This window comes from Chelonia mydas, chromosome 1 (assembly GCF_015237465.2).
Source record: "Chelonia mydas isolate rCheMyd1 chromosome 1, rCheMyd1.pri.v2, whole genome shotgun sequence".
Taxonomy (NCBI): Eukaryota; Metazoa; Chordata; order Testudines; family Cheloniidae; genus Chelonia; species Chelonia mydas.
The window spans coordinates 321,818,166-321,842,801 of record NC_057849.1 but is presented as its reverse complement, the minus strand read 5'-3'; the positions used below and the strand labels follow the sequence as shown (position 1 = coordinate 321,842,801).

General features: G+C 40.2%; 1 protein-coding gene across 5 annotated transcripts in view; it reads left to right on the top strand.

Annotated features, from left to right (window-relative positions):
• KMT2E (lysine methyltransferase 2E (inactive)) overlaps nucleotides 1-24,636 on the top strand; it is a 61,025-nt gene that overhangs the window by 18,002 nt on the left and 18,387 nt on the right. For all 5 annotated transcript variants that reach the window (XM_037889178.2, XM_037889181.2, XM_037889180.2 and 2 more), the window contains 6 exons: nucleotides 6,215-6,379; nucleotides 7,479-7,787; nucleotides 19,174-19,428; nucleotides 19,669-19,813; nucleotides 20,846-21,099; nucleotides 22,010-22,066. In XM_037889178.2, the coding sequence (XP_037745106.1) occupies nucleotides 6,215-6,379; nucleotides 7,479-7,787; nucleotides 19,174-19,428; nucleotides 19,669-19,813; nucleotides 20,846-21,099; nucleotides 22,010-22,066 (1,185 nt within the window). The remainder of the gene's footprint in view (nucleotides 1-6,214; nucleotides 6,380-7,478; nucleotides 7,788-19,173; nucleotides 19,429-19,668; nucleotides 19,814-20,845; nucleotides 21,100-22,009; nucleotides 22,067-24,636) is intronic.

Here is a 24,636-nt window from a genome sequence, read left to right as displayed (position 1 = left end):
CTTCAATTACAACACCATGAAATTTCAGATTTAAATAGCTGAAATCATGACATTTACTATTTTAAAAAATTCTATGACCGTGAAAATGACCAAAATGGACGATGAATTTGGTAGGGCCCTACATATGAGTATAACTGAAATCAGAATTTTCCCTACAGTTAAAATCTTAAGTTCTGTGGATTCATGAGCAAGCTGTGTCTGCTCTTCAATGCTAATAAGTCAACCTTGGTATTTAAACAAATTTTATCCTGAACATCTACAGGGAACAGATTTATTGTGTAAAGAGGTGCCATGTTTACTCTCTCTCTCTCTGCTGGGAGCTACCAATGTGAAGTGCACTCCTTGTCTCCTTAGTACTTTTAGTGTGATAGAATTGTGTGGCAGGGTGCATTATCTCTTGACATGTATAATCTCCTTTTTTAACTATTTTGATGGGTTTATGATCATCTCAAGTGTAATATAAGCTTTTGTACGCCAAATTGTTAAACTATATTATAGTTTTGGCTTTAATTATGTTGAGCCTGAATGTTTGTCTGCTTCAGAACTGGGTATCTTGGTGCATTAATGCAGACGTTATGGACCTGAGTTTCTAATATGAGAGAGACTGATCCCTTGAAGTATAATATGTAGTTTAAATATATCTGTCAGAGGGTCCTTTGTTAATCATTAGTCGTAGCAGTGTTACTGTAGCACCTATGAGCCCCAGTCATGGACCCAGGACCCCATTGTGCTAGGTGTGATACAAACACAGAACAAAGACTATCACTGCTGCAGAGAACTTAGTCTAAATATAAGATAGAGACCACAGATGAATGCAGTACAAACGGCTGGGAGTACAAGGAAACAGTGAGACATTATTGGTCATCCGTGAAAGGCAATGATCTCAGCACGCCACAGCCTAACTGTTATCCAGTTTTTGTAGGCATCACGGAAGAGGAGGATAATGAGGTAGCTTTGCAGATGTTTTACAGGGAGCTCCTCCCAAGCATGAGGGTCAGCATGGCAGAAAGCGCCAAGGAGCATGTTTGAAAATGTAAGAAGTAGAGGCAGGAGATGAGGTAGTTTAAAAATTAGTATTACACCTGGCAATTATAGTCAGTCTGTCTCTTGCGACTGACATCAGGAGCTTGGGTTTATCTTCCACCTCAGTCACCTTAACTTCTGTACTGCTTGTGGACTTATTCTCCTTTTATTTAGCTAACGTGTCTTTGTGTATGGCCCCTTTACTAGGTTTTTTGCATCATTTTCTCTACTTGAACTGCTTTCTTCCTGCAGGTTCAGTTTTGGCACCTTCAGTGATATGAGACTGGTTGATCCCCTAAGGCCAATTTTTGTGGTTTTAAAATCACATTTTGTTTTTATAATACTTTTTCTCTGCTATGTTGCTGTGCAGAAAACCCATGTAAATGGCATACACTGTATTTCATTGTGTTCCAAATACTATAAATGTACAAAGTAAACAATACCAGATTTTCTCTAATATTTAAAGAAACTTTAGCTTTAACGTATGACAGTAATAGGTAAACATTCAGATGAAAGTTGACTCTGTCTTTAACAAGACTGACATTTAAAATGGTCTTGGTTAGGGGTCAGTCAGCACCCCACTAATGTTTTTGGAGGCCCTTCATTCTTCTGAACTCTTTGAGGCTGTCTGTAGACAAAACTGTTAACCCTGAAAACATGATCAGAGTGTAATCTTCACCACCATAGCAGCAAGAAACTTTTTTTTTTTAAATGAAGGCTTAGGAACTGGAACATAATTCTGCAGCAAGGAGTGGAGCCACAGAATTACAGAATACACACACAGTTGCTTATGAGGAAAGACTGAATTAATTCATGTGTATCTCAGTTAAATGCTGTGGGGTAATGGGTGAAACAGCTCTGTCCAAAATATTTCATTGAAAACACATAGGACTACAAATATGAAAAGAAAAATATCCTGAACATCAGGAAATGCTTCCTAAAGATATGGATAAACATGCACAGTATGCGTTGAGGGAAAATTATAGTGACCCATTGTTTTAAGACATTTACCTATATTGGACAAAACATTAGAAAATGTACTATGGAGAGTAATTCTACATTAGCATGGGTATAGTGGATAAGTTGGTCATATAGGTCTCTTTCCATCACTAACTTCTGCCATTACGTGTTAGGGGAAAATTTGAAGAAATGGGGACTTCGTACCTCATCACTCCCCTCAGCCAGACTTTTTTGTTAAGCCCCTGAAAGTCAAATTTAAATGACTGATCCACCTTCCACAACTTGAAATACCTACTTAAATTGGATGTATTAGTATCCTACCAGATTTTTACTAACATAGCAATGCAAAATTAGAACATGCACCTGAAAGTATTATATAACCTGTTAATTTTCATTTGTTAGTAGTAGTAGTTAGCCTTTTGATTTTTCTAGTCACGTTTGCCAAAATGAGGATTATAAAATATGGATTATGAGGTCTAGTCTCAAACTGTTGCTGTTTTAGCTGGGGAGAAGTAAATAACTTTAGTGCAATTGAATATTTTTATTATGGAGAAAAAAAAATTCCTTCCTAAACTTCTAGTGAGTGCCATGATGTTACCTTGCCTTTGACTAGGGTAATTAGATAAGTGACATTCTACAAAGGTAATTTTGCTCTGTAGATTGAATACCAGATGTATTAAGAGAGGATGAGAGCATCTCTCTTAAATCCTTCCAGATTGAAAGAAGGAAGAGATAAAAGGCAATTAAGTCAGTCTAACTCTAAATTAATGAGGGGAAGACTTGCGGATTATGTTCTATACTGCCTAAATGTAATTTTGTGTTAACAAGTATTTATTGTGCTGGAAAACCACTTTCTTTAGGGTATGACAGAATAGGAGTGGTTTACTGTTACATATCTTCCCCTTTGCCAGAAAAACTAAGTGATTATATAATATTCATATTTGATCTATCATTTCTTCTTAAAAATATTAAATTTCTGTCAGTCACAAATTTTGAAATATGTATTCTTTGTCTAAAATATACATTATATCATCAGGTGCTCAATCTTTGCATGGTAAGTTTTATGCAAGTGAACACCATTTGACACTGAATTCTGTTTAAATAGCAACCAAAGAGCTATGTTTAGTGGTGTTTCAAGTTGCAACAGGATATGCTCCATCCTCCCATAACCATAAACAAATTTTAAGATGGTAAGGGAAAAGATTTTTGCATTTCTTTCCACCTTCCTATTGCCTGCAAAGCTATGGATAAGGTACTACAACACTCCATTAGGTTTTCATTTCTATCCCCAATTGATATAAAAAAGCAATATGTAACCCAACTTTATTGAACTTGCATTTTAATGCAAAACTTTTAAGATCTCATATGCTTTATAGCAACACATCAGCACATCTGACTGTCTCATATCACATGCATTTGGGAAGTTATTCTGCCTTAATGCTGCTGAGGCAATTGTTAAAGTTTTGTTTTAGAGTCCAAACTTTATGAAGTTGCACTATACGGTGGTGTATGGGGAAGGATTCTCTCTCTCTCTCTTTTTTTTGTTTTGTTTTTTTTTGTTTTACAATTTTTGTCAAGATTGATGTGGCAGATTTGTCATCAAATGAAATACAGCAGATTTGCCTTAGCACACATTTTCCATTATGGCTAAAAAATTCTGAAATATAGACAACCAAAATTTTGAACTATATTCTATGTCAATTCATTATTCATCAAACCACCATGAAAAAATGCAAGTAGTAACCAAGTTTATATTTATTTTGGTTTTGCCATTTCAGTTAGATTTGTACAGAATAAAAGTTTAAAGCTCCTATTAAAGCTGAACTCTGTATAGCAACTTTAACTATGCTGCAGATAGTGGTGCATAATAATCCTGCACAATGAGAATAGAATTAAGTCTAAACTACAACTCCATCACCATAATTGCAAATAATATAAAGCTTTACCTTCAGATATAGTAACTCCTCACTTAATGTCATCCCGGTTAACGTTGTTTCGTTGCTGATCAATTAGAGAATATGCTTGTTCAAAGTTGTGCAGTGCTCCCTTATAATGTTGATTGGCAGCTGCCTGCTTTGTCCACTGCTTGCAGAAAGAACAGCCCATTGGAACTAACTGGTGGGGGCTTGGAACGAGGGTGGACCGGCAGCTCCCCTAAGTTCCATGTGCTGCAGCTGCCCAGCTGGCTATCAATTGCCAGTCAGTTCCCCCACTGCCATGTGCTGCTCCTGCCTTCTGCCTTGGAGCTGCTCCCAGGAACCTCCTGCTTGCTGTGCAGGGGGGAGGGGGGAAAAAGGATGCTAATGTCAAGGTGTCCCCCTCGCCCTGCTCCTTTGCCCCATCTCCACGGGGGGGGGGGGGGGGAGGGGAAGAAAGTGGATGACACTATCGGCTCAGGAGGGAGCTTGCTGGCGGCAGCTGCTGTCTCAACTTGTTGATCTACTTAAAAAGGCAGTGTACTTAGAGTGGAGTCAGGGCATTGCCCATGTCTGTCTGTCTGTGTCTCTCTCTCACACTCACACACACTGTGTGTCTCTGTCTCTCTGCCATGCTGTGTCTCCTCCTTCCATGAGGGCTGAGCCAAGTGCTAGTTCATCATTTTAGCAGTAAGGCATTCCATGGGAAATATCCTACCCTCTGACTCTACCACCTCAACCAAGCTTCACAATCATAATTGCTGTGTACAGTATTAAATTGTTTAAAACTTACACTGTGTGTGTGTATAAATATAGTCTTTTGTCTGGCGAAAAAAAATTTCCTAGAACCTAACCCCCCACTATTTACATTAATTCTGATGGGGAAGTTGGATTTGGTTAATATCATTTAGCTTAAAGTAGCATTTTTGGGAGCATAACTGCAACGTTAAGTGAGGAGTTACTGTATTAGTAAAACAGGTGCAGATCTGGAGCTTTATTTTGCCCATTTGTTTCACTATTAGGAGCAGCATAGTTAATTCTAAGTGCCCCCTTTCTTTAACGTAAAACGTATTTCTCTATTGTACCCAGTCTTTACTGGAGCAAGATTAAAATTAGTAGTAGTAATAAAAATACTTTGTCATAGGTATGTATGGCCCTTCACAGAAAATGGAAAGACAGGTCCCTGACTCAGAGCTTTTAATCTAAACATCTGATCCTGTAACTTGTGCATTTACATAAATGGAGCTCTCCATGAGTGCAAGGGGTCTGTCCATGCACAAGGATCAAGACCTGAATTACTCCTGCATTCATAGTGAGAATCTAGTTGCTTTATGTGGCAATGTTGGTATATTAACCTAAGGGCACTTATTTTGACACATACCATATATACTCGTTCATAAGCTGAATATTTTTGGTAAAAAAGTGAAGCATCAAAGAGTGGGGGTCGACTTATAAATGGATCTACACCAAAATTTGATGATTTAAAACTCTATGAAATCATTGAATTGAATATCTAATACATTGTTGTTTTGTTTACCTGGAGCGTCTGCAGGCATGGAGCCCCTCAGTTCCCTGTGGCTGTGGTTCGCCGTTCCCAGCCAATGGGAGCTGCAGGGCTCCGTACCTGTGAACGCTCCAGGTAAACAAAACGTCCCAACCTGCCAGCGGCTTACCCTGACGGGCCGGGAGCCAAAGTTTGCCAACCCCTGAAATATAGGGTCGGCTTATGAAAGGGTCATACAGTTTTTACTATTTTTACCTATCCATCTTTGGGGGTCGGCTTATAAACGAATGAGTATATATGGGATAGTCTTTTAAATTAAAAAAATAAAATACTACTTTGGCATATGTAACGTTGAAAAACTCCATTTATTTGTATTGTTCCTGATAAGTAATGTTCATTTTCCTCTGGCCATCAGTTTTGCAGTATTCCCATTGTGAAATTGACTTAGAGCAACATACAAATGATAGCCAGAGGGCTTGAGACCTGGAGCTACATGCTATTTTTACTTTTCTAGTATAACTGATTACTGGTAAATGCTTATGTTTAGTATGCTATTGGTTCTAGTCCAGAACAGGAAATCCTACTTTATGTGTATGAAGGGGCTGGTAAGAATTCAAATGTTGTTCAAATACTATCTCATGATACTAACAGTCATTTTCTCTGAGCTTTGGCTGAATCTGACCTGAACATGAACACATTATATGAATATCACTTAATGTTTTTTTAAGCCCCTTCTTAAAAATCAAAACTTGTGCATTTTGTATCTAAAACTGATGTTCGATATCTGATAAATCTTTATTATATGCTTCAGACAAGAGAAGAACGGAAAATGGAAGCTATTCTGCAAGCTTTTGCCAGACTAGAAAAAAGAGAAAAAAGAAGAGAACAAGCTTTGGAAAGAATCAGCACGGCTAAAACAGAGGTTAAATCAGAATGCAAGGAAGCACAGATTATCAGTGACACAGAGTTTATTCAGGTAGCTATCTGTAACTTAAAACAAGTACTAAATATTACCTTGTTAAAGATTGTTTGGAATTCAAAATAGATTTTTAGTCTAAAACTTTTGAAATCTTAATTCCATGTTTTGTCTTTTGGATTTGACTTCAAATTTTAGTAAAATTTGAACAGAGCTTTGACATGACATGGTATATTTTTTAATCTTTCAACAACAGATAAATTAGTATAACCATACTTGAAAAGATAAATTAGTATAACCATTCATAGCAGTTAAATTAAGAGAGTTTTATATACACACAAAGGTTCCCTGGAGACTGCATTAGCTAGTATTTAGAGTTCAGGAGTGAGAGTCAGATTGCACTCTAATCCTAACTCCAAGAGTTTTGTAAGGCTTAGTTTGTTATGTCTGATACACGTGGTGATCTTCAAAGAGAATGTATTATAAATATATTAAATATTATGCATGTCATGTTAATTGCTTAGATTTTAAGTAAGAATAACTTTGTCAGGTATACTTAAAATAAAAATTCGATAAATTAAAACTATGCTGTTTGTAACAGCCATGGTTAAAAGCATTAATCACCAGTGGGAAATACTTTCCTTGCTGAATAGTACTGCATTCTCTGTATTAAATATTTTGCCTTTCTTTACTATGTAGATACTGTAACAGAGACAAGGAAAAGTCCAAAATATTCACAGTTAACATATTTAAGAGCATTACTTATGTAGCACCCAAAGGTATGCTGGGGCATTGCAGACAAACAAGGGAACAAGGTCCTTGCCCTGAAAGAGATTTATGATATAAATAAATTAATTATAGACCAATCTAGTTAGAAACTATCATAAAGTTCAGCAGAGGAATTACCAAGTCAGTTAGACCAGTAGTTTTTCCACTCCAGGTTCCTGCTCGACAGTGGCTAGTGCCTGGTATTTCACATAAACATACAGGAAACCCCATGCACATGTTTGTATCTTGAGAGGGTATAGGCATTAAATATTTCTGTTGTAAAGCCAGAAACTGGATTAATAGTCTTTCAAACCTTTAAGAATGAGGGAATCAGTCTTGTTTTATTGTTAGGCATGTATGTAACTACTTTAACTGCTATATCTTGCACAAGGAATCAGCAAAAGAGGAAACTGCCACCAAGCCAACCCCTGCCAAAGTTAATAGAGCTAAACAAAGAAAAAGTTTCTCTCGGAGCAGAACACATATTGGACAGCAGCGTAGACGACACAGAACTGTCAGCACGTGTTCAGATATCCAGCCGTCTTCTCCGGATGTGGAAGTTGCTTCACAACAGAATGAAACTGAGAACACTGCACTTGCAGCTGAGCCTGAAACAGAAACTACTATTGCAGAAATAGTTACTGAAACAGAAGCTCCAGCACTTAATAAATGCCCTGCTAAGTATCCTAAAACAAAGAAGGTATGTCTGTCTATAAAAAGGAACATCTATAAAAAACGGAACTTTAAGGAAAAACAAAAAAATTTAAAAAAACTTTATAGAAAGATACATACTACACCAAAATTTGTGCTTAATGTGATGCATGCTATGCAACTCCTTGACTTTACTGACAGGAACGCCATTATAGATTTTGGCATGTCACTGTTGGTAATCTAAGGGACTAAAATATTTATTGGAATTCTACAACAATTTGGTTACAGCTGATAAAATACATTCTTTTTCAAATGCTTGCTCATGTCTATTCCGTTCTAGGGGTGCATGTGCCGACGTGCACCGTTGTCAGAGATTTTTGCCTTAGCAGTATCCTTAGGGTTGGCAGTGGCGCCCCCTTGAGTTCTGTGCTCATGCGTCGGTATATCAGGCGCCGCTGACACTCTGCCCTCTTAGTTCCTTCTTACTGCCTGTCGTGGTTAGTGGGAGCGCCTTCCCTTGTATTGCAAAGGCTAGCAGTTTTTGTCTATTTTCTTAGGGCTTTGTAAATAGTTTTGTTCATAGTAGTTAGTGTTAAGTAGTTAAGTGTAGTTAATAGTTAGCAGTTAAGGTCCCATCTGGGACTTTGCTCCAGGCGGGGTATGCCCTGGTCTCCCGGGTTTAAGCCCTGGGCGGACTGCCACAGGCCTGTGCCTGTAAGTGACCCCCATAGCAGCTGCCTCAAGTGCTTAGGTGAGTCACACATTAGAGACAAGTGCCGAATTTGTAAGACCTTTTGGCTCCACAAACAGAAGGAGCGGGATGTACAGCTTCAGGCTCTCCAAATGGAGTCCACCATGCAGCCCCACCAGGACTCGCTGAATACCTTGGCCTCAGTGAGCTGCCTGGCACCACTCCCTGTTGCCCAAAAAGAAGTCTAAATCTCTGGCACTGGGCCATCAAAGGACCTGCTTCAGGCCACCCAGCCACTCCAGAGCTGCACGCTCACACCCCTCCAGCTGGGGCTCTTAGTCCTGTGAAATGTCCACCGCTGACTCCCGGGAGCGACATGGATAACAAAACCCTGGCAGCGCCAACGCCTTCACAGGCTCCCCTGGCACCGAGAGAGCACAGACCTGTGCCGCCAACGCAGCGTGTGCCCCAGGAACCGGCAAAGGCTCCTCACGAGGGCAAGCCAGTCACTAAAACTCCTCGGAGCAGTGGAGTGCCACCAATCCCCCGAGATGAAGCAGTGCTCTCCACCTCCATGCTGCAGGTCACTGGAACCGCATCCCGGATGCTGTGGGGCTCCTCGGTCACGGATGCCATGTTCCCGGTCACTGCCGTCTCAACGTGGATTGCCTAGAGCAAGATGCCACTCGCCCTCCCGCAGATAGTCTTACAGGTGCAGGTCCTGGTCTCCCGAATCGTGGAAGTTCTCCCAATCGTGTCTCCAGTCCCCCCAGCACTGGCCCCTCGATACCAGCATTGATCATCTCTCTCTGGACACTGGTCCCTGTCAGTAATGTCCAGCAAGCAGACCCAGGTGTCAGCGGCCCCACCGTGGTCACCGGAAGGGGATTCCTCCAGCACGGAAGCCCCGTTCAGCCCCTCGCCTAGTCAGCACGAGCGCGAATGGGCACTCAAGGCTGTGTCGACATGGACTGCACCAACTTGGCAGCATGGCCAGTGGCAGGTGAAATGGCCTTATTGGGGCACATGGGGAATGCCGGTTGTGGCGATGCCCACTTCTTACCACTCATTGGCACTGCCTTGGAGCAGCAGCTTGCACCACCGATGGCACGCTCATTGGTTGGAGCAGAGGGAATAGTGCCCACCCCTACGCCTCCTTCCCCCACGGGGGAAGATGCCCCAGAACCTCCCCCAGCAGTGCAGTCATCGTCCTCGTCCCTGGATGAGGTGATTGCGGGACCCTCAAGGACAAGGCCGCCAGATGATTTCAAAGAACATCAGGCCCTGCTGCGTCAGGTGGCCGAGAAGTTGGGCCTGGAGGCAGGGGAAATGGCTGAGCAGATGGACTCCTTGTTTAACGTCCTGTCAGCCTCCACCCCTACCCCTCTCGCACTACCGGTGCACAACGGAGTCCTTAAGATTGCCAAGGGTCTCTGGCAACCTCTGTCCTCCCACTTCAAAGAAGGCTGAAAAGAAGTTTTGTCCCAGCCAAGGGGTTCGAGTACCTCTATACCCGCCCTCCCTAGGCTTGCTGATGGTCTCTGCGGCCAATAAAAGAGACGAATGGGCATACCAGTTCGACTCCCAAAAATAAAGAGGCCAAACAGTTGGATCTGTTTGGGAGAAAGATTTATTCGACGGCCTGTTTGCAGTTCTGGGTGATGAACTATCAGGCCCTCTTGGGCGGTTACAAATTTAACTTATGGGACTCCCTTCATAAGTTCAAAGAGTCCCTTCCACAGGAGTTAACCCAAGAATTTGGCACCCTGGTGGAGGAGAGCACTGTGGCTGCCAGGTGCTCCCTCCAGATGGTGTGGGACACGGCAGCCAGGGTGGTTGTGTCGGCGGTGGTGATTAGGCGCAGCTCCTGGCTTCAGACTGCAGGTCTCTTTCCAGGAAATTCAGACCTCCATCCAAGACCTCCCGTTTGATGTGAACAGTCTCTTTTAAGATCAGATTGATGCAAGGCTGCATGGGCTGAAGGACAACAGGGCCACCCTTTGCTTGCTGGGAATGCACACACCGCAGTGAGGAGGCAGTTCTGGCCACCCCTGTGCCTAAGCTTTGGCAGTTCTGGCCACCGTTGCCCCGCTCACCTGCGCAGTCTGGTCCAGCAAAACACTATGGGGGGCCGGAAGTGGTCATTTTGAGGGTGCGGTCGAGAGTAATGCCCCATTCACCGTCCAGGATCCACCCTGCTCTTTCCTCAACCGCCTGTGTTCCTTCCATTTGGCCTGGTCCCAAGTCACCTTGCACCGTTGGGTGCTGTACATAGTGTCTCACGGTTACACCCTGCAATTTTTTGCCGCCCCTCCCTCCCACCCTTACTCTTCAGGGACCCTTCTCACCAGCAACTCTTCGTTCAGGAGGTTAAGAACCTTCTGCGCCTGGCTGCAGTGGAGGAGGTCCCTCAGTACATGAGGGGAAAGGGATTCTACTCCTGCTACTTCCAATTCCCGAAGGTAAAAGGGGGCCTCAGGCCCCTTCCGGCCGTACGACACATCAACAAGGCTCTCAAAAGTTGAAGTTTTGCATAGTCTCCCTGGCCTCCTCCATCCCCTCCCTGGAACTGGGAGACTGGTATGCTCCCCTTGCTTTGAAGGACACTGATTTCCACATTTGCATATTCCAAGGTCACAGGCATTTCCTCCGGTTTATAGTGGGCAAACACCATTTCCAATTTACGGCGCTCCCCTTTGGCCTCTCCTCAGCCCCAAGGGTTTTTACCAAATGTGTGGGGCTGGTGGCTGCTTACCTCAGACGCCGAGGGGTCCAGGTCTTCCCATACATCGACAACTGGCTCATGAAAGGCAGGTCCCAGAACCAAGTGCAGAGACACCTTGATCTGGTGTGTTCCACCTGCCATGACCTGGGCCTGTTGATAAATGAGAAAAAAATCCACCTTAAGACTGGTCCAATGCATAGAGTTAATTGGAGCGGTTCTCGACTCCACGGAAGCCCAGAGCCTTCCTCCCGGAGGCGCGTTTTCAGACCATGTCTGATCTGATCTCCCATGTGAGAAGCTGCCCGCTCACCACAGCTCACACCGGTCTGCGGTTGTTGGGCCACATGGCCGCTGGTATCTATGTGGTCAGTCACGCCCGGCTCCACCTCCGTTCTCTGCAAGCATGGCTGGCATCAGTCTACACCCCCAACTGACACGATCTAGACTGGATGGTCAGGGTGCCAGATCAGATCCTGTTGTCCTTGGATTGGTGGTTGGACACTGGGTCGGTGTTGCAGGGAGTCCCCTCTGTGACCCTGGTCTCCGATGCTTCAGACTGGGGCTGGGGAGCCCAGCTGGGCGAGCTGAGCACCCAGGGCCGATGGGTGTGGGATGATCTGGCCCTCCACATCATCAGGGAGCTCAGAGCAGTTCGCCTGGCCTGCCAGGCCTTCTTGCCCCACCTGAGAGGCAAGGTGGTGCAAGTCCTCATGGACAGTACCGCCGCGATGTGTTACATCAACAGACAGGGCAGAGCTAGGTCGTCAGCCCTCTGCCAAGAAGCTCTCAACCTTTGGCACTTCTGTGTGCAGCGTGCCATTCATCTGGTAGCCGCATACCTGCCTGGCACCAAGAATGTGCTAACAGATTGCCTCAGCAGAACCTTCTCGTCTTACTACGAGTCGTCGCTCCATCTGGAGGCGGCCAGCATGATCTTCTGAAAGTGGGGAATTCCCCAGGGGAACTTCGCATCCCACCAGAACAGAAAACGTCATGTGTTATGTTCGCTCAAGGGTGTGGACGGGTTCCCTGTCAGATGCTTTTCTACTTCTGTGGTCGGGGCCCTGATGTACGCCTTCCCACCAGTGTCGTTGATCCACAGAGTCTTAGTGAAAATCAAGCAGGACAAGGCAAGGGTTATCCTGATAGCTCCTGAGTGGTGTTGCCAGCAGTGGTTCGGCATGCCGCTGGACCTTTCAGTAGCCTAGCCGTTGCAACTGCCTCTCTGGCCAGACCTGCTGTCTTAGAATCACAGCAATCTCCTGCACCAGAACCTAAAGGCACTGTACTTGACAGTGTGGCTTCTGCGTGGCTAACTGTGGATGAGCAGGCATGCTCGACCTGAATGCAACTGATCTTGCTGGGTAGCAGAAAGCCCTCCACCAGAGTGACCTGTCGGGCAAAGTGGAAAAGGTTTACGTGCTGGGCCTTGGATCGGTGTTTCTGGGCCGAACAGGCCTCCCTGCAGGTGATCCTGGACTATCTCCTGCACCTCAAGCTCCAAGGATTCACTGTTGTCAGTCAGGGTCCACCTGGCTGCTATTTCAGGTTTCCACCCTCCATTCCAAGGCAGGTCAATCTTCGCTCATGACCTGAAGGCCTGATTCCTGAAAGGTCTGGAGCGTCTTTACCCGCACGTCTGGGATCCGGTCCCTCCCTGGGATTTGAACCTTGTGCTGTCGAGGCTCATGGGACCGCCATTTGAGCCTCTGGCTTCCTGTTCTCTTCTCCTTCTCTCCTGAAAGGTGGCATTCGTGATGGCAATTACATCCACCTGCAGAGTATCAGAGCTCAGGGTGCTTATGTCAGAGCCGCCCTATATAGTGTTCTACAAGGATAAGATCCAGTTGCAGCCGCACCCAGCATTTCTGCATAAGATAGTTTCCCAGTTTCATATCAGCCAGGACATTTTCTTATTGGTGTTCTTTCCAAAGCCCCATAGTTCCAAAGAGGAGCGCAGGTTACACGCCCTGGATGTCTGCAGGGCTCTGGCCTTTTATATCTACAGGACACGGCCTTTCCATAAGTTAATGCAACTGTTCTTTGCTGTGGCAGACAGGAAGAAAGGTCATCCAGTGTCTGCTCAGAGGATTTAGTCCTGGATCACAATCTGCATCTGATACTACTACGAGCTCCTGAGTGTGCCTCCACTGATGATTAGTCAAGTGCGCCTTGACTAGAGTGCAAGCATCATCAGTGGCCGCCTTGGTTCACGTGCAGATCCAAGAGATCTGTAGAGCTGCTACCTGGTCGTCTGTCCACATGTTTACATCCCATTATGTGCTGACCCAGCAGGCCCGGGACGATGCTGGCTTCAGAAGAACAGTGCTGCAAGCTCCAAAACCGTGAACTACAAGCCCACCTCCATTGTCACTGCTTGTGAGTCACTTAGAATGGAATTGACATGAGCAAGCATTGGAAGAAGAAAAAACAGTTACCTACCTTTCGTAACTGTTCTTTGAGATGTGTTGCTCATGTTCATTCCATTACCCGCCCTTTCGCCCCTCTGTTGGTCACTGGTAAGAAGGAACCAAGAGGGCATAGGGTCAGCGGTGCCTGATATACCAACGCATGAGCGCAGCACTTAAGGGGGCGCCACTACTGACCCTACGGACACTGCTAAGGCAAAAGTCTCTGACTACTGCGCACGTGGGCGCATGCACACCTTGAATGGAATGAACGTGAGCAACACATCATGAGAACACATGTTATGAAAGGTAGGTAACCATTTTTTCTTTGGATTTACAAAACTTTTGAAGTACATTTTGCAGAATAATTCTGGAGTTCGTGTTTGCTAATCAAATTTCTTTGCCCATGCAAATATTACGTATATGAAATCTGTTAAAAGAAAGTTACTTAGATTGCAAAGTCAAGCAATCAAAGTTTAATAAATAAAAAGGAGACGTATTTTATGTTCTGCTTTGTGATAAGATTTAACTTGTTTTTAACTTTAACTGTTTGTGCCAGGATGTTTCAATTTATTTGTTTTTTTCTTTTGCTGAGAAGGCTGGCTTTCAAGTTGGCTAAATTTAAAAGATCTCAAGAAAAATTAAACGCTTGAAAGTACTAGGAATAGTGTTCAAAGGAACTTCCATTTTTTATGTAACATGTTACATATAACCTGTAAAGATATCCTACAGCACTAATTAAAACAGCTTTCAAAATATCTTTCACTGTGAAAGATAATAATTCTCTAAACAACTTGTGCAGCATGTTCAAAATTTAAAGAAAGTATTCTTTATAATTAAGCCTCTTCGTTTTCAGTTTAAACCAATTTTTACTGAAAAATTCCCAGGTTTTACAGAAAGTATTATTCAGCTTTTTTTGATTTTCACTTTTGTATCATTCAAATATATAAAAATAACTTGTTTTATTAGGAAAATACGATACATTAGTCTGTGTGTATATATGCAAAGCTGCCCGTTAAAATAAGGCTATGCATTAGTGTAGAAAATACACACAATAAGCACAGGGCACGCACTCGAACTCTGAAGTGCATGCGCATCTGAATATACTGATGAATCTCATGCCCACCATGTATACATTTCAAGCTGTTAGCAGATAACAGTTTAAAAATTTGACACACTAAAATGGGAGGAAAATGAAAATCTGTATCAGAATACATTTGAGAACACAAGGAAGCATTCAAATTTTTTTTTTAAAGGAGAAAAGGATGAAGTTGAGTGTATGCGCTGCAAGTGGTGTGGCCCAATTATTAAATGTAAATATTTATAGGCTAATAGTTCTAAGTCTACAACAGTAAACTGTTTATTCAAATGAAAAGCTTTATTTGGGGATTAGAGAGAAATTGTTTTCTTAAACTCGGAGGTGGCATTATGTTTTGAGTTCTGTTTTAGTTTTGCAGCAGACCATATCGATGAATAATGGAATTCAAAGTATTCATCCACTGAATACTTTTTTCTCCATGTCTTTCTGTCCACCAAAATAAACCCCAGTATTTACCCAGAAAAATTACTAGTTTTTTGTACTGATTTTCACCTGTTTTTATTGTTGTGGTAACAAACACTGATAAATTCCTGGGAAAAATTAAAATAAAAACTGAAAACGAAGAACCCTATTTATAATATAAATGTGGAAGAAAATAGTGCTAGACCAGTTTCAGTATTTTGACACCATTAGTAAACAACTCCAAAAATTGTTAACTTGCATTATTTAATAAGGTATCTTTTTACCCTTCCACACATCACAAAACCAAAGCATAGCAATGAAGCAGTATATCCTAAACCCCCAGGGATATTTTTGCTCTGCTTACCGCAGATGCCTACCTTTTAAATCATCTTTTAGCTCCTATTGTGAAGGAAAGCTAGAAGCTATTTCTTATCTTCTCTGTTTGTGACCCAAAGCTTAAAGGAGTAAAAGACACCTGAGAAGTCTGAAGAAAAATCAGTGACTGAAACTAGAATCCATTTGCCACTCCATAGTATTCTAGATGTCCTTTCTCAAATTCGTTTATTGTGTCATTGTGGGAAGCGTGGATACAAATTTTGGATTTTTCTTACTTAAATTGTGTTTTTATTTAAATTCAATAGACTTACCTGTTTTAAAAAAATAACTGTTTAAAATAAATTTAAAATTGACAACCTATGGTAAACCCTAATTGTAGTATAATTTGCTAAAATTCTTTAAATAAAAAATATGCCACAACAATAAACCCTCCTCAAATTTTAGTGAGTTAAAGGGTACTTCTTTTTAAATTTTATATGTCTATATCTATATATAAAATAAATAAATAAATTAGGGAGAAAACACATCTTTAACTTTTGAGGTCAATTCAAGCATTTATAAATATGTTGCCGTGTCCTGTACTGCATTAAGTACCTCTCTTTTCAGTCTTTAAAATGGAGATAAGATTGGATATTTACAATTTTCAAAATGTAAGTACTTCCAGTTTCTGTTGTTCAAAGAAGTTTTTGCCCTAACTACTTTCGGTTTCAGTTTAGCTAACAGATGAAAGAATATTTTCTTCATGTGGATGGAGTAGTTCATTCAAAGTTGAAAAATAGACTGGAAGTTGAAAAAGCAGGAAAGCTTATTTTCCTTTTCCAATAAGTGAATAAAAAACAGCTGGGAGAAGATAAGATCTACTAATTCTAAAATTTAAAGAACATGGGTCCAAATTTTCAAAGCTACTTAGGTGACTAAAGATGCAACAGATAGGTGCCATGTAGGATTTTCAAATGTGCCCCAGCAAGCACCAGTGGCGACCAGAGACAATGCTCCCATTGTTTCATAAATCAGTTAGTTTATCAAAACTTGTTTTGTAATTAGAACTTTTTTCTAATGTATTCAATACATTTAAGGAATTTTCAGCTAATAAGAACAATTTTTAAATGCTGTATTGTACACTTTTAATTGAATTCCAGTTTCTATCCAGATGCAGTTTGACATAAATCCCGAGAAAAAGATTATCATCTAGTAAATAAGAAATGTGCAATTTGTCATGTTCCAATATAAAAATGTGTAAACATTAAGAATTTGAATAATGCATGTTAAATTATGTAATTGCTTATATAAACACGTGTAGATATAGTGTATCTTGGTTAGCAAAAAGGAATACCATATTAGTGCAATGTCTATATTTGTTTGCAAAGCAGCATGTTTTAGTGGTTATCCCATCCAATGAGAAGGAACATTTCTTTAGCAAAATAAAATACAAATGCAAAACAAGATTAAAATCAGTGTTTTAAATTAAGGTTTTATACATGCTGATTTAAATAATGATTAAAATAGGTGACTTGATTCTTGGGGGATCAGAGACTTTGATTTTGATTTAAAAAGGCATTTTGGTGTAAGTCTAAATGACAGGATAGCTAAAATGCTCGTGGGTGGTCAACACTAGCATTTCTCCCCATTTCAACCGTTCTGGTGTATAAGTAGCGGTAGAAAATTTTAGGTGAAAAAGTGTAGTTTAGGCATAGCCCATTGAGGGCTGTAACAGTGACATATTATACCATACTGGGGAATGAGAAGCAAAAATCCTACATGACTGAACATAAGAATGGCCATACTAGATCAGACCAAAGGTCCATCTAGCCCAGTATCATATCGTCTGACAGTGGCGAATGCCAGGTGCCCCAGAAGGAATGAACAGAACAGGTAAATCCATTTCCAGCTTCTGGAAAACAGAGGCTGGGGACACCATCCCTGCCCATCCTGGCTAAAAGCCATTGATGGACCTATCCTCTATGAATTTATCTAGTTCTTTTTTGAAAACAGTTTTTGTTGCAAGCATATACTTAAGCATTCTGATTAGTTGTTGGGCCACCCATTTATTAAAGCGAGTTGGAAAATTTGTCGATTTTTTAAAATTAAAAATGACCTTTCAATTAAATGGACATGTTTAAACATGTTTTTTCAAGTATTGACTTTCTGACAAAAATTTTTTGGCAAAGTGAAAGTTTGGTTTTGTCAGTTTTTTGGGGGTGGGATAATTTCCCAACCATCTCTATCAATGCTTTTTCTGTAATTCATTTCAAGCTTGGTATAACAGCCTCTGCAAATACTGCTCTCAAGCAATGTTTTGAAGTAAAGAGATTTTACCATCTTTTTGGAGGGAGTAGCTTTCTCTACTATGGTTTACCACTTTACAGACTTAGAGATACAGGTTGGAGTACAAAATGCAACACTTTTGGAAGTTATTGAAAAGAGTGATATACATATTGGAATTCAGCCTTCTTGCTTCCTGTGATTGGAGCTAAATCCCCTTGTAGGACTTAGGGTTTTTTGCAATTCTATATATGTGGAGAAGCCACTTTGGAGAAAGTGCCATTAGTGGTATATTTCAACTTTTAGAGTACATTTTGTTTGGGGGTTTTTTGGGAGGAGGGGAATATATTCAAATTAGAACAGTGAAAATAAATTAAGCTGAAGACAGGACACTAATGAAATCTGACAATGAAGACCTATACATGTTAAGCATTTTCCCATGCTTAGTGGCTTAGAGGTTAGTCTTGAAATATACTCTGTAATCAAAATATGTGTGGTCCTAAGAACATTCAATCTATACAACTTCACAGCAGATACGATTATTTATATTATTGTTGTGCCTATGGGCCCCAGTCATGGACCATGACCTCATTATGCCAGATGCTGTACAAACAGGAAAAAAAGAGTACAGTAGGAATTTAACAAAGTATCGGCATAAAATTTTCAAGAATATTAATGAAAGAACCAGCACCATGATCCTAGTTCAAAATCATGTAAACAATTCCACTTTGTTAGTTTAGCAGTATTTAACATCTAGATCTTTTTGTATTGAATTATTTCACCAGTTATCAAAACTATGCATTTTATTATGATAATCTTTGGCCTTTAGGTTGCCTCATGAGTTTGCACATGTATGTAATTGCGCTGATGTTGTAACTGAATACAAACTCAGTGTTATTAGATGGGATGGGAGGATAATAGAGTAAATGAAGAACCAATTTCCAAATTTTGATGAAATGTAAATTGAACATTTTAAGTTACCATCAGTAGAAAGACAGATTTATGGTTAGGCTAAAATAACAATGTGATTTAGTCTCATTCCAGTCTACCTATTTGCTGGATGATAAATTACTGAACCTTTATATACTATTAACAGAATCTGCTGAAAAAGCAAACTGCACCAACACTTTAACATGTAAAATGCCTTCTGTAAATGAAAACTCATTTCATTCATACTCACTATGAAAAAGACAATCCAACATAAACTGATGATGTGGCTGATTAAAAAAGAACCACGTCAAGGATGGTAAGAAACATACAAGCTAGCTAGAATTTTAGGGAGTGTGAAGAAAATTATCAGTGAGAAATTGCAAGCTGATCTATACTTTAGATGTTAAAGATTTGTAAGTTTACAGTCCAGAAAACTAGATATCAATATATTGTATGAGCCAAAAAGCTTATATGATTTACCAAATGCAGAAGGGTTGAGATACTAAACCATTCTGTAAGCAGCATTTAGCAATTTCTTATGTATAACTTTATAAGCATTGACATTTTCCCCTTTTTCTCTAGCACTTGGTCAGTGAATGGTTAAGTGAGAAGATTGAGAAGACAGGAAAGCCTATAGACAGCCTTTCAGAAAGGCCTCTGCGTATAACTACAGACCCTGAAGTTCTAGCTACACAACTGAATTCTTTACCAGGTCTCACTTACAGTCCACATGTATATTCTACTCCTAAGCACTATATTCGTTTTACTTCACCGTTCCTTTCAGAAAAAAGGAGGAGAAAAGAACCCATGGAAAACATTACTGGCTCTTGCAAGAAGGTAATGAATCCTTTGTCTTAACTTGGCTTTAAAATGAAAGGCAAATTGCTTGTTTCTGTGGCTTTTCTTTTTTTTCCCAACTCCCTCTTATTTAATCACAATTCTTGTTTGTAAGCATGAATCCTGTGTTGGAACGTGCAGTGTTTGGAACTTGCTCTACTGTCTGTAGCATGTTCAGAACTTGTTTCAATTAGCATTAAATTACATCTAATTTTTGAAAGTTCTTTCTTTTTATGGCAGCGTTGGCTGAAGCAAGCTTTGGAAGAAGAAAACTCAATAATGATAGACAGATTTAATTCTCCATCTCAAGAAAGATCTAGAAGTCCTGTGATCAATGGTGAAAATAAAAGTCCATTATTATTGAATGACAGCTGTTCCTTACCAGGTGAAGTTTTTAACACCTAAATATTATAAGACATCTTAATCTTTTGAAGTAGCTTAATATTTTTTAAATTACTGAGGAACATGGTTTTCAAACTATAAACGCCCTATATAAACAACAAATATTCTAGTGGACAGTATAGGAAAATCCTCCTTAATATTGGGTATTATGCACTCTTTTCTTTGTTCTTGTCATATTAGAACACTTGAAATATGGGATGAAAATAATTTGTGGTGTACTATAGTTTATTACTCCAGCTAGTGTAAATTTACACATAAATATGGATACCTTTTATTCTTCAGAATTTTAAGGGTTTCACTGAGGGAAAATATGATTTAGAGCAGTGCTTCTCAAGCTATCTGATGTTGGGGACCAGCAATTTTTTTTCCCAATGTGCGTGCAGACCGGCAGCTGATGGCTCACGGACCGGCACTGGTCCGCGGACCACCACTTTGAGTAGCACTGGTTTAGAGGAAGTATTTCATATTGATCTGCTTAGACTTATTTTTCAGGTTATAGACCCATTCCTGCAGTCCTTGTATATCCAAAATGCCTATTAATTTCAACGGGAGAGTTGCTTGCACAAAAAAACCCCCAGAAAAATTACCTAGTCTTAAAATTATTTATTTAATGAGAATGTGGTGAAACTAAGCAACCTTGGGATATGAAGTCTGTGTGCAATGTCTCCTATCCAAAGTTACAAACATGTTGATAGTTTTAATTTTCATGATGTAGTAACTGATGCGTTATTGTAACTTTGGTAATTTATAATGTTTTTCCATCATTTTAGTTAATATTGAAAATTTCAGTTCTTAAAGTCTGCTGCCTTCAGTAATTTGTTAGGATTATAGTTGACTTTTCATGTTTAACACTTTTTTCATGAGAGAGGCATTTCTTTAATTTGACTGCCTGACTGATTTAATGTGTTGTATTTATAACTTTATTTCATGCCCAAGTCTTTACAAAATGAGGAAGAATGACTATCAGATCAGCAAAATATTGTTTCCTAGTCTCTTTTTTCTATTTAACATATAGATCTAACAACACCACTAAAAAAACGAAGACTCTATCAGTTATTGGATTCTGCTTATTCAGAAACCTCCACACCTACTCCTTCTCCATATGCCACGCCAACTCATGCTGATACCACTGCCACAGACCCATCATTGTTTGCTACTCCTCCTAGGATAAAAGCAGAAGATGAAACTTGTAGGAATGGTTACAAACCCATATATTCACCAGTTACCCCTGTGACTCCATGTATACATGGAAATGCCATGCACTTTGAGGTAAGATTTTCAGATGAACATGAATATGTACTTCCCCTCTTCTCCCTCCCCCATCTTTTAAATAAGACATTTTCTGATATATATATTGATATATTACTGTCTTGTTTTGCACTTAAAACTCATTTAGCCAGTTGCTTTAAGCACCAAGATTATCAGACTTGGTTTCTGTTCGTGGAACATAAGGTCTTGTTTACATGGAACAGCACCAGAGGGGTATGATTTTGTAAAGTGCTCTAACATGTTGTGCTTTGACTGCCCCATGTAGTTCCTGCTGGCATGCTCTAAAAGGTACCTAGTTTGGATTTTTAGAGTGTGCCAGCAGGGTCTACAAGGGGCAGTTAGAATGCAACATATTATCTTTATAAGACCTTTATAAATCACACCCCTCTGGCATGTTTTACCAGTGCCATGTAGTTAAACCCCAAATTGCTCATTAGGACTACACTGTAAGTTACTGTTAAAGGCCCTGGTTCAGCAATCGGAACCATCTAGGTGAATTCTTATGCTTGTATTGAGCCCCATTTACTTCTCTGGGCACATCCACTTGCACAAATCTTATTGCAAAATCCGGGCCTAAAAATTGTACAGTTATCAACAAGATCTGGATATTATTAGTTTCCTTTCAAAATCTGAAAAGAATGAAGGGTCAACAGTATTGAAGCAGAGATGTGCTTTTCTATATGTTGCATTTTAATATATAATTAATAGCCTGGTAACTTTCGTATGTTGTGATTATTGTCAACAACAGTTACTGAACAGTTACTTTTATGCCATTAAATTGAAACAAAACCACTTCTTACACAAATTTGAAGAATGGAAACTTAAGTTGTTTAATTCTTATTTCTCGTATTTCTTTGTCACCCTATGTTAAGATTGAACTTGAATCTTACTAATTTTCTTATTTGTGCAGAATATTTCCTCACCTGACAGTTCCCCAGAAATTAAGAGGCGAGCTTACAGTCAAGAGGTAAGAATCTTTGTGAGAAACTGTACAAAAGTCTGCTGATTCATTTGTACATCTTCATTAGCAGAAAAATCTCTTGTTTTGCAAGACTAATAGTAAACAAACCAGAAATCAGTCAATTGGTGAAAATGTGGCAAGTAATTTTTCTTCAAGCTCAGGTTGTCGACTTCTGCACTGCACATTCCCAATTTTTCTCTTTATTTATCCCTTCCTTGTTATCTGCTTCCCCATCCTTCCACTTCCCTTCCATTTGCTGTTCCTTTCTTTGTCCCACTTAGAGCTTAGATCCTCTGTAACTACAGGCACTAGAGGGCAACATGATCCATACATTTGAGAAGACATGAATGAAATTTCTTTCAGAAAAAGACAATCATAAACAGTGCATTATTCTGTAGATTACCAGCAACAAAATTTAAGAGTTAAAGTTGGTGAAATAATCAATCCTTAATTAGTGTTAATATTAAAAAAATTCCAAAACTCTAAGCACTGAAATGTCTAGAAATGATCAGTAAAGGTTATTTATACATACATCTAATACTGTTATGTCTTACACATTCAGCTAAAGGCAGTTCTTGAGAAATTTACCTTGTATATTCTAATGGGAGTCTTAAAAATGACTTAAATGTACCTCTGAATGTGTGGAAAAAAATATTCACTGATACATGTTGTTAAGTACATCTTGTAGGTTAGAATTAACATGGTTGTCAAATTTTCATGTCAGTTGAATATATGAACTGTAAAGCTCATTTAAACAAATACTTCATATTTATAACTGGTTATTTTTAGACACAGGGCTTGTATAATTTTAATTATGTAGCTAGTTTTTACATAAGGTGGTATTGTGTCTGATTTAAGATTTAAATTACTAGCCTTCTATGATGCCTAGAATGGCATTTCTCTCCTGAAAACATTTAAAATGTCAGTGGTAGTAGGCAGGCCTGCCGATAGCAATTCTGGGCCCCGGAGCAGAACAGTCCGTGGCCTCCCTAGAAAGGGATGGCTGAGGTTTATGACACTACTTTTTATCCTATTTGTAACACATTAGAACCTCTATAAGTAAGTTGTAGTGTTGCTTGAACTTTTTTTTTCCAGTTACAGCAAATTGTGAGCCTAAATATAAGATGTAGAATTTGTTGTTTTGAATTATATATTTCAGTTAAATAAATACATTATGGAATTATATTAATTAATATATAAAACATTTAAAGAAGCACAAAGTAAGAAAACACCTAAAGTATCAAGTAGGCTAATTAAACACCTAATTACAGGTTTCAGAGTAGCAGCTGTGTTAGTCTGTATCTGCAAAAAGAACAAGAGTACTTGTGGCACCTTAGAGACTAACCAATTTATTTGAGCATAAGCTTTCATGTGATTCATGTGTAAAAGACAAGGAAAAAACTGATATACAAGATGTAACTGAATATGACCAACAAAGTTAAAATATACAATACAGTACTTGCATTTCTGGTGCTGTGCGACATCATCACCCAGAGCAATGAGGAGACAGCAGGCATGATGTGCCAAATCTACCAGGAGATCTCCGAGGAGGCAAGGCCGAGGGAAAACCTGCACCTCGTTCCTTGGCTGAGCGGTAGAGGTGGCCCCTCATCCTGTGCTCGTGATAGCAGCTCATGAGTCAGTGCTAGTGGCAGCGAAGGGGGAAACTTAGGATGGCTCGACTGGGTGGCTGAACTGTCTGGCTTGTGTTTGGCAAGGAGTTGTAGTCCTGTAGTCTTGGGGGAGGAAATCTGGTAGCTCAGAGGGACCTTGTTCCTCTTCAGAGTTGCCCTGTAGCCAGAGAGCCAGCACGGCAGGCACAGCAGTTCCCGACCAGCCAGAGGAGGCAGCAAGCTCCGTGGTTCCCAGGCTGCTGTTACTGAAATTCTGCCAGACGAGCAGGTGCAGCAGCGTTCTGGCAAACTGTTACTGTCACAGTGAGGGATGGTGTTCTGTACAGAGTAGCAGCAGCAGGAAATTGGATTTCTTTTTTTTATCTTAATTTTTATTAAAAAAAATACATATCTATCCCATCTGCTTGAGCCCCTTTAAATTACCGGGCCCCTGCGCAATTGACCCCTGCCTCTCTGTCGGCAGGCCTAGTAGTAGGGAACCCTCTGGCTCTTGTTAGGTGAAGCACTATTTGGAAAGGAGCCTGCCATATGTCATTTAAGCTCTTTAGGACCAGGAACCCTGCTTCTGTTGAGATTTCTTTGTATCATAAGAGCTGACATCTAAAATTTAACACCAGTATTTTGATATTGCAAACAAATTCAAAAATCTTCATTTGATTAAAATGTTACATCTATCAACATATGTAGCAAAAGTAGAAACATGATAAATGTTTATTTTTTTTAAACTGGCCTGTCCATGAGATTGTTTTTCTCTCCTTAAATGTTCATGTGTTAAGGTGGCAGTAAGGAAGGCATTAAAACAAACAAAAACATCATTTTGAACGTGGCTCTTAAATGTGCCCTCTGCGAGTAAGTGGTCTAATTCTGATTAAAATAATTTTGTTCCCATAACTAAAAGGGATTTAATTCTGCTTTAAGGATGCAGTCACTAGTGAAGTCTCC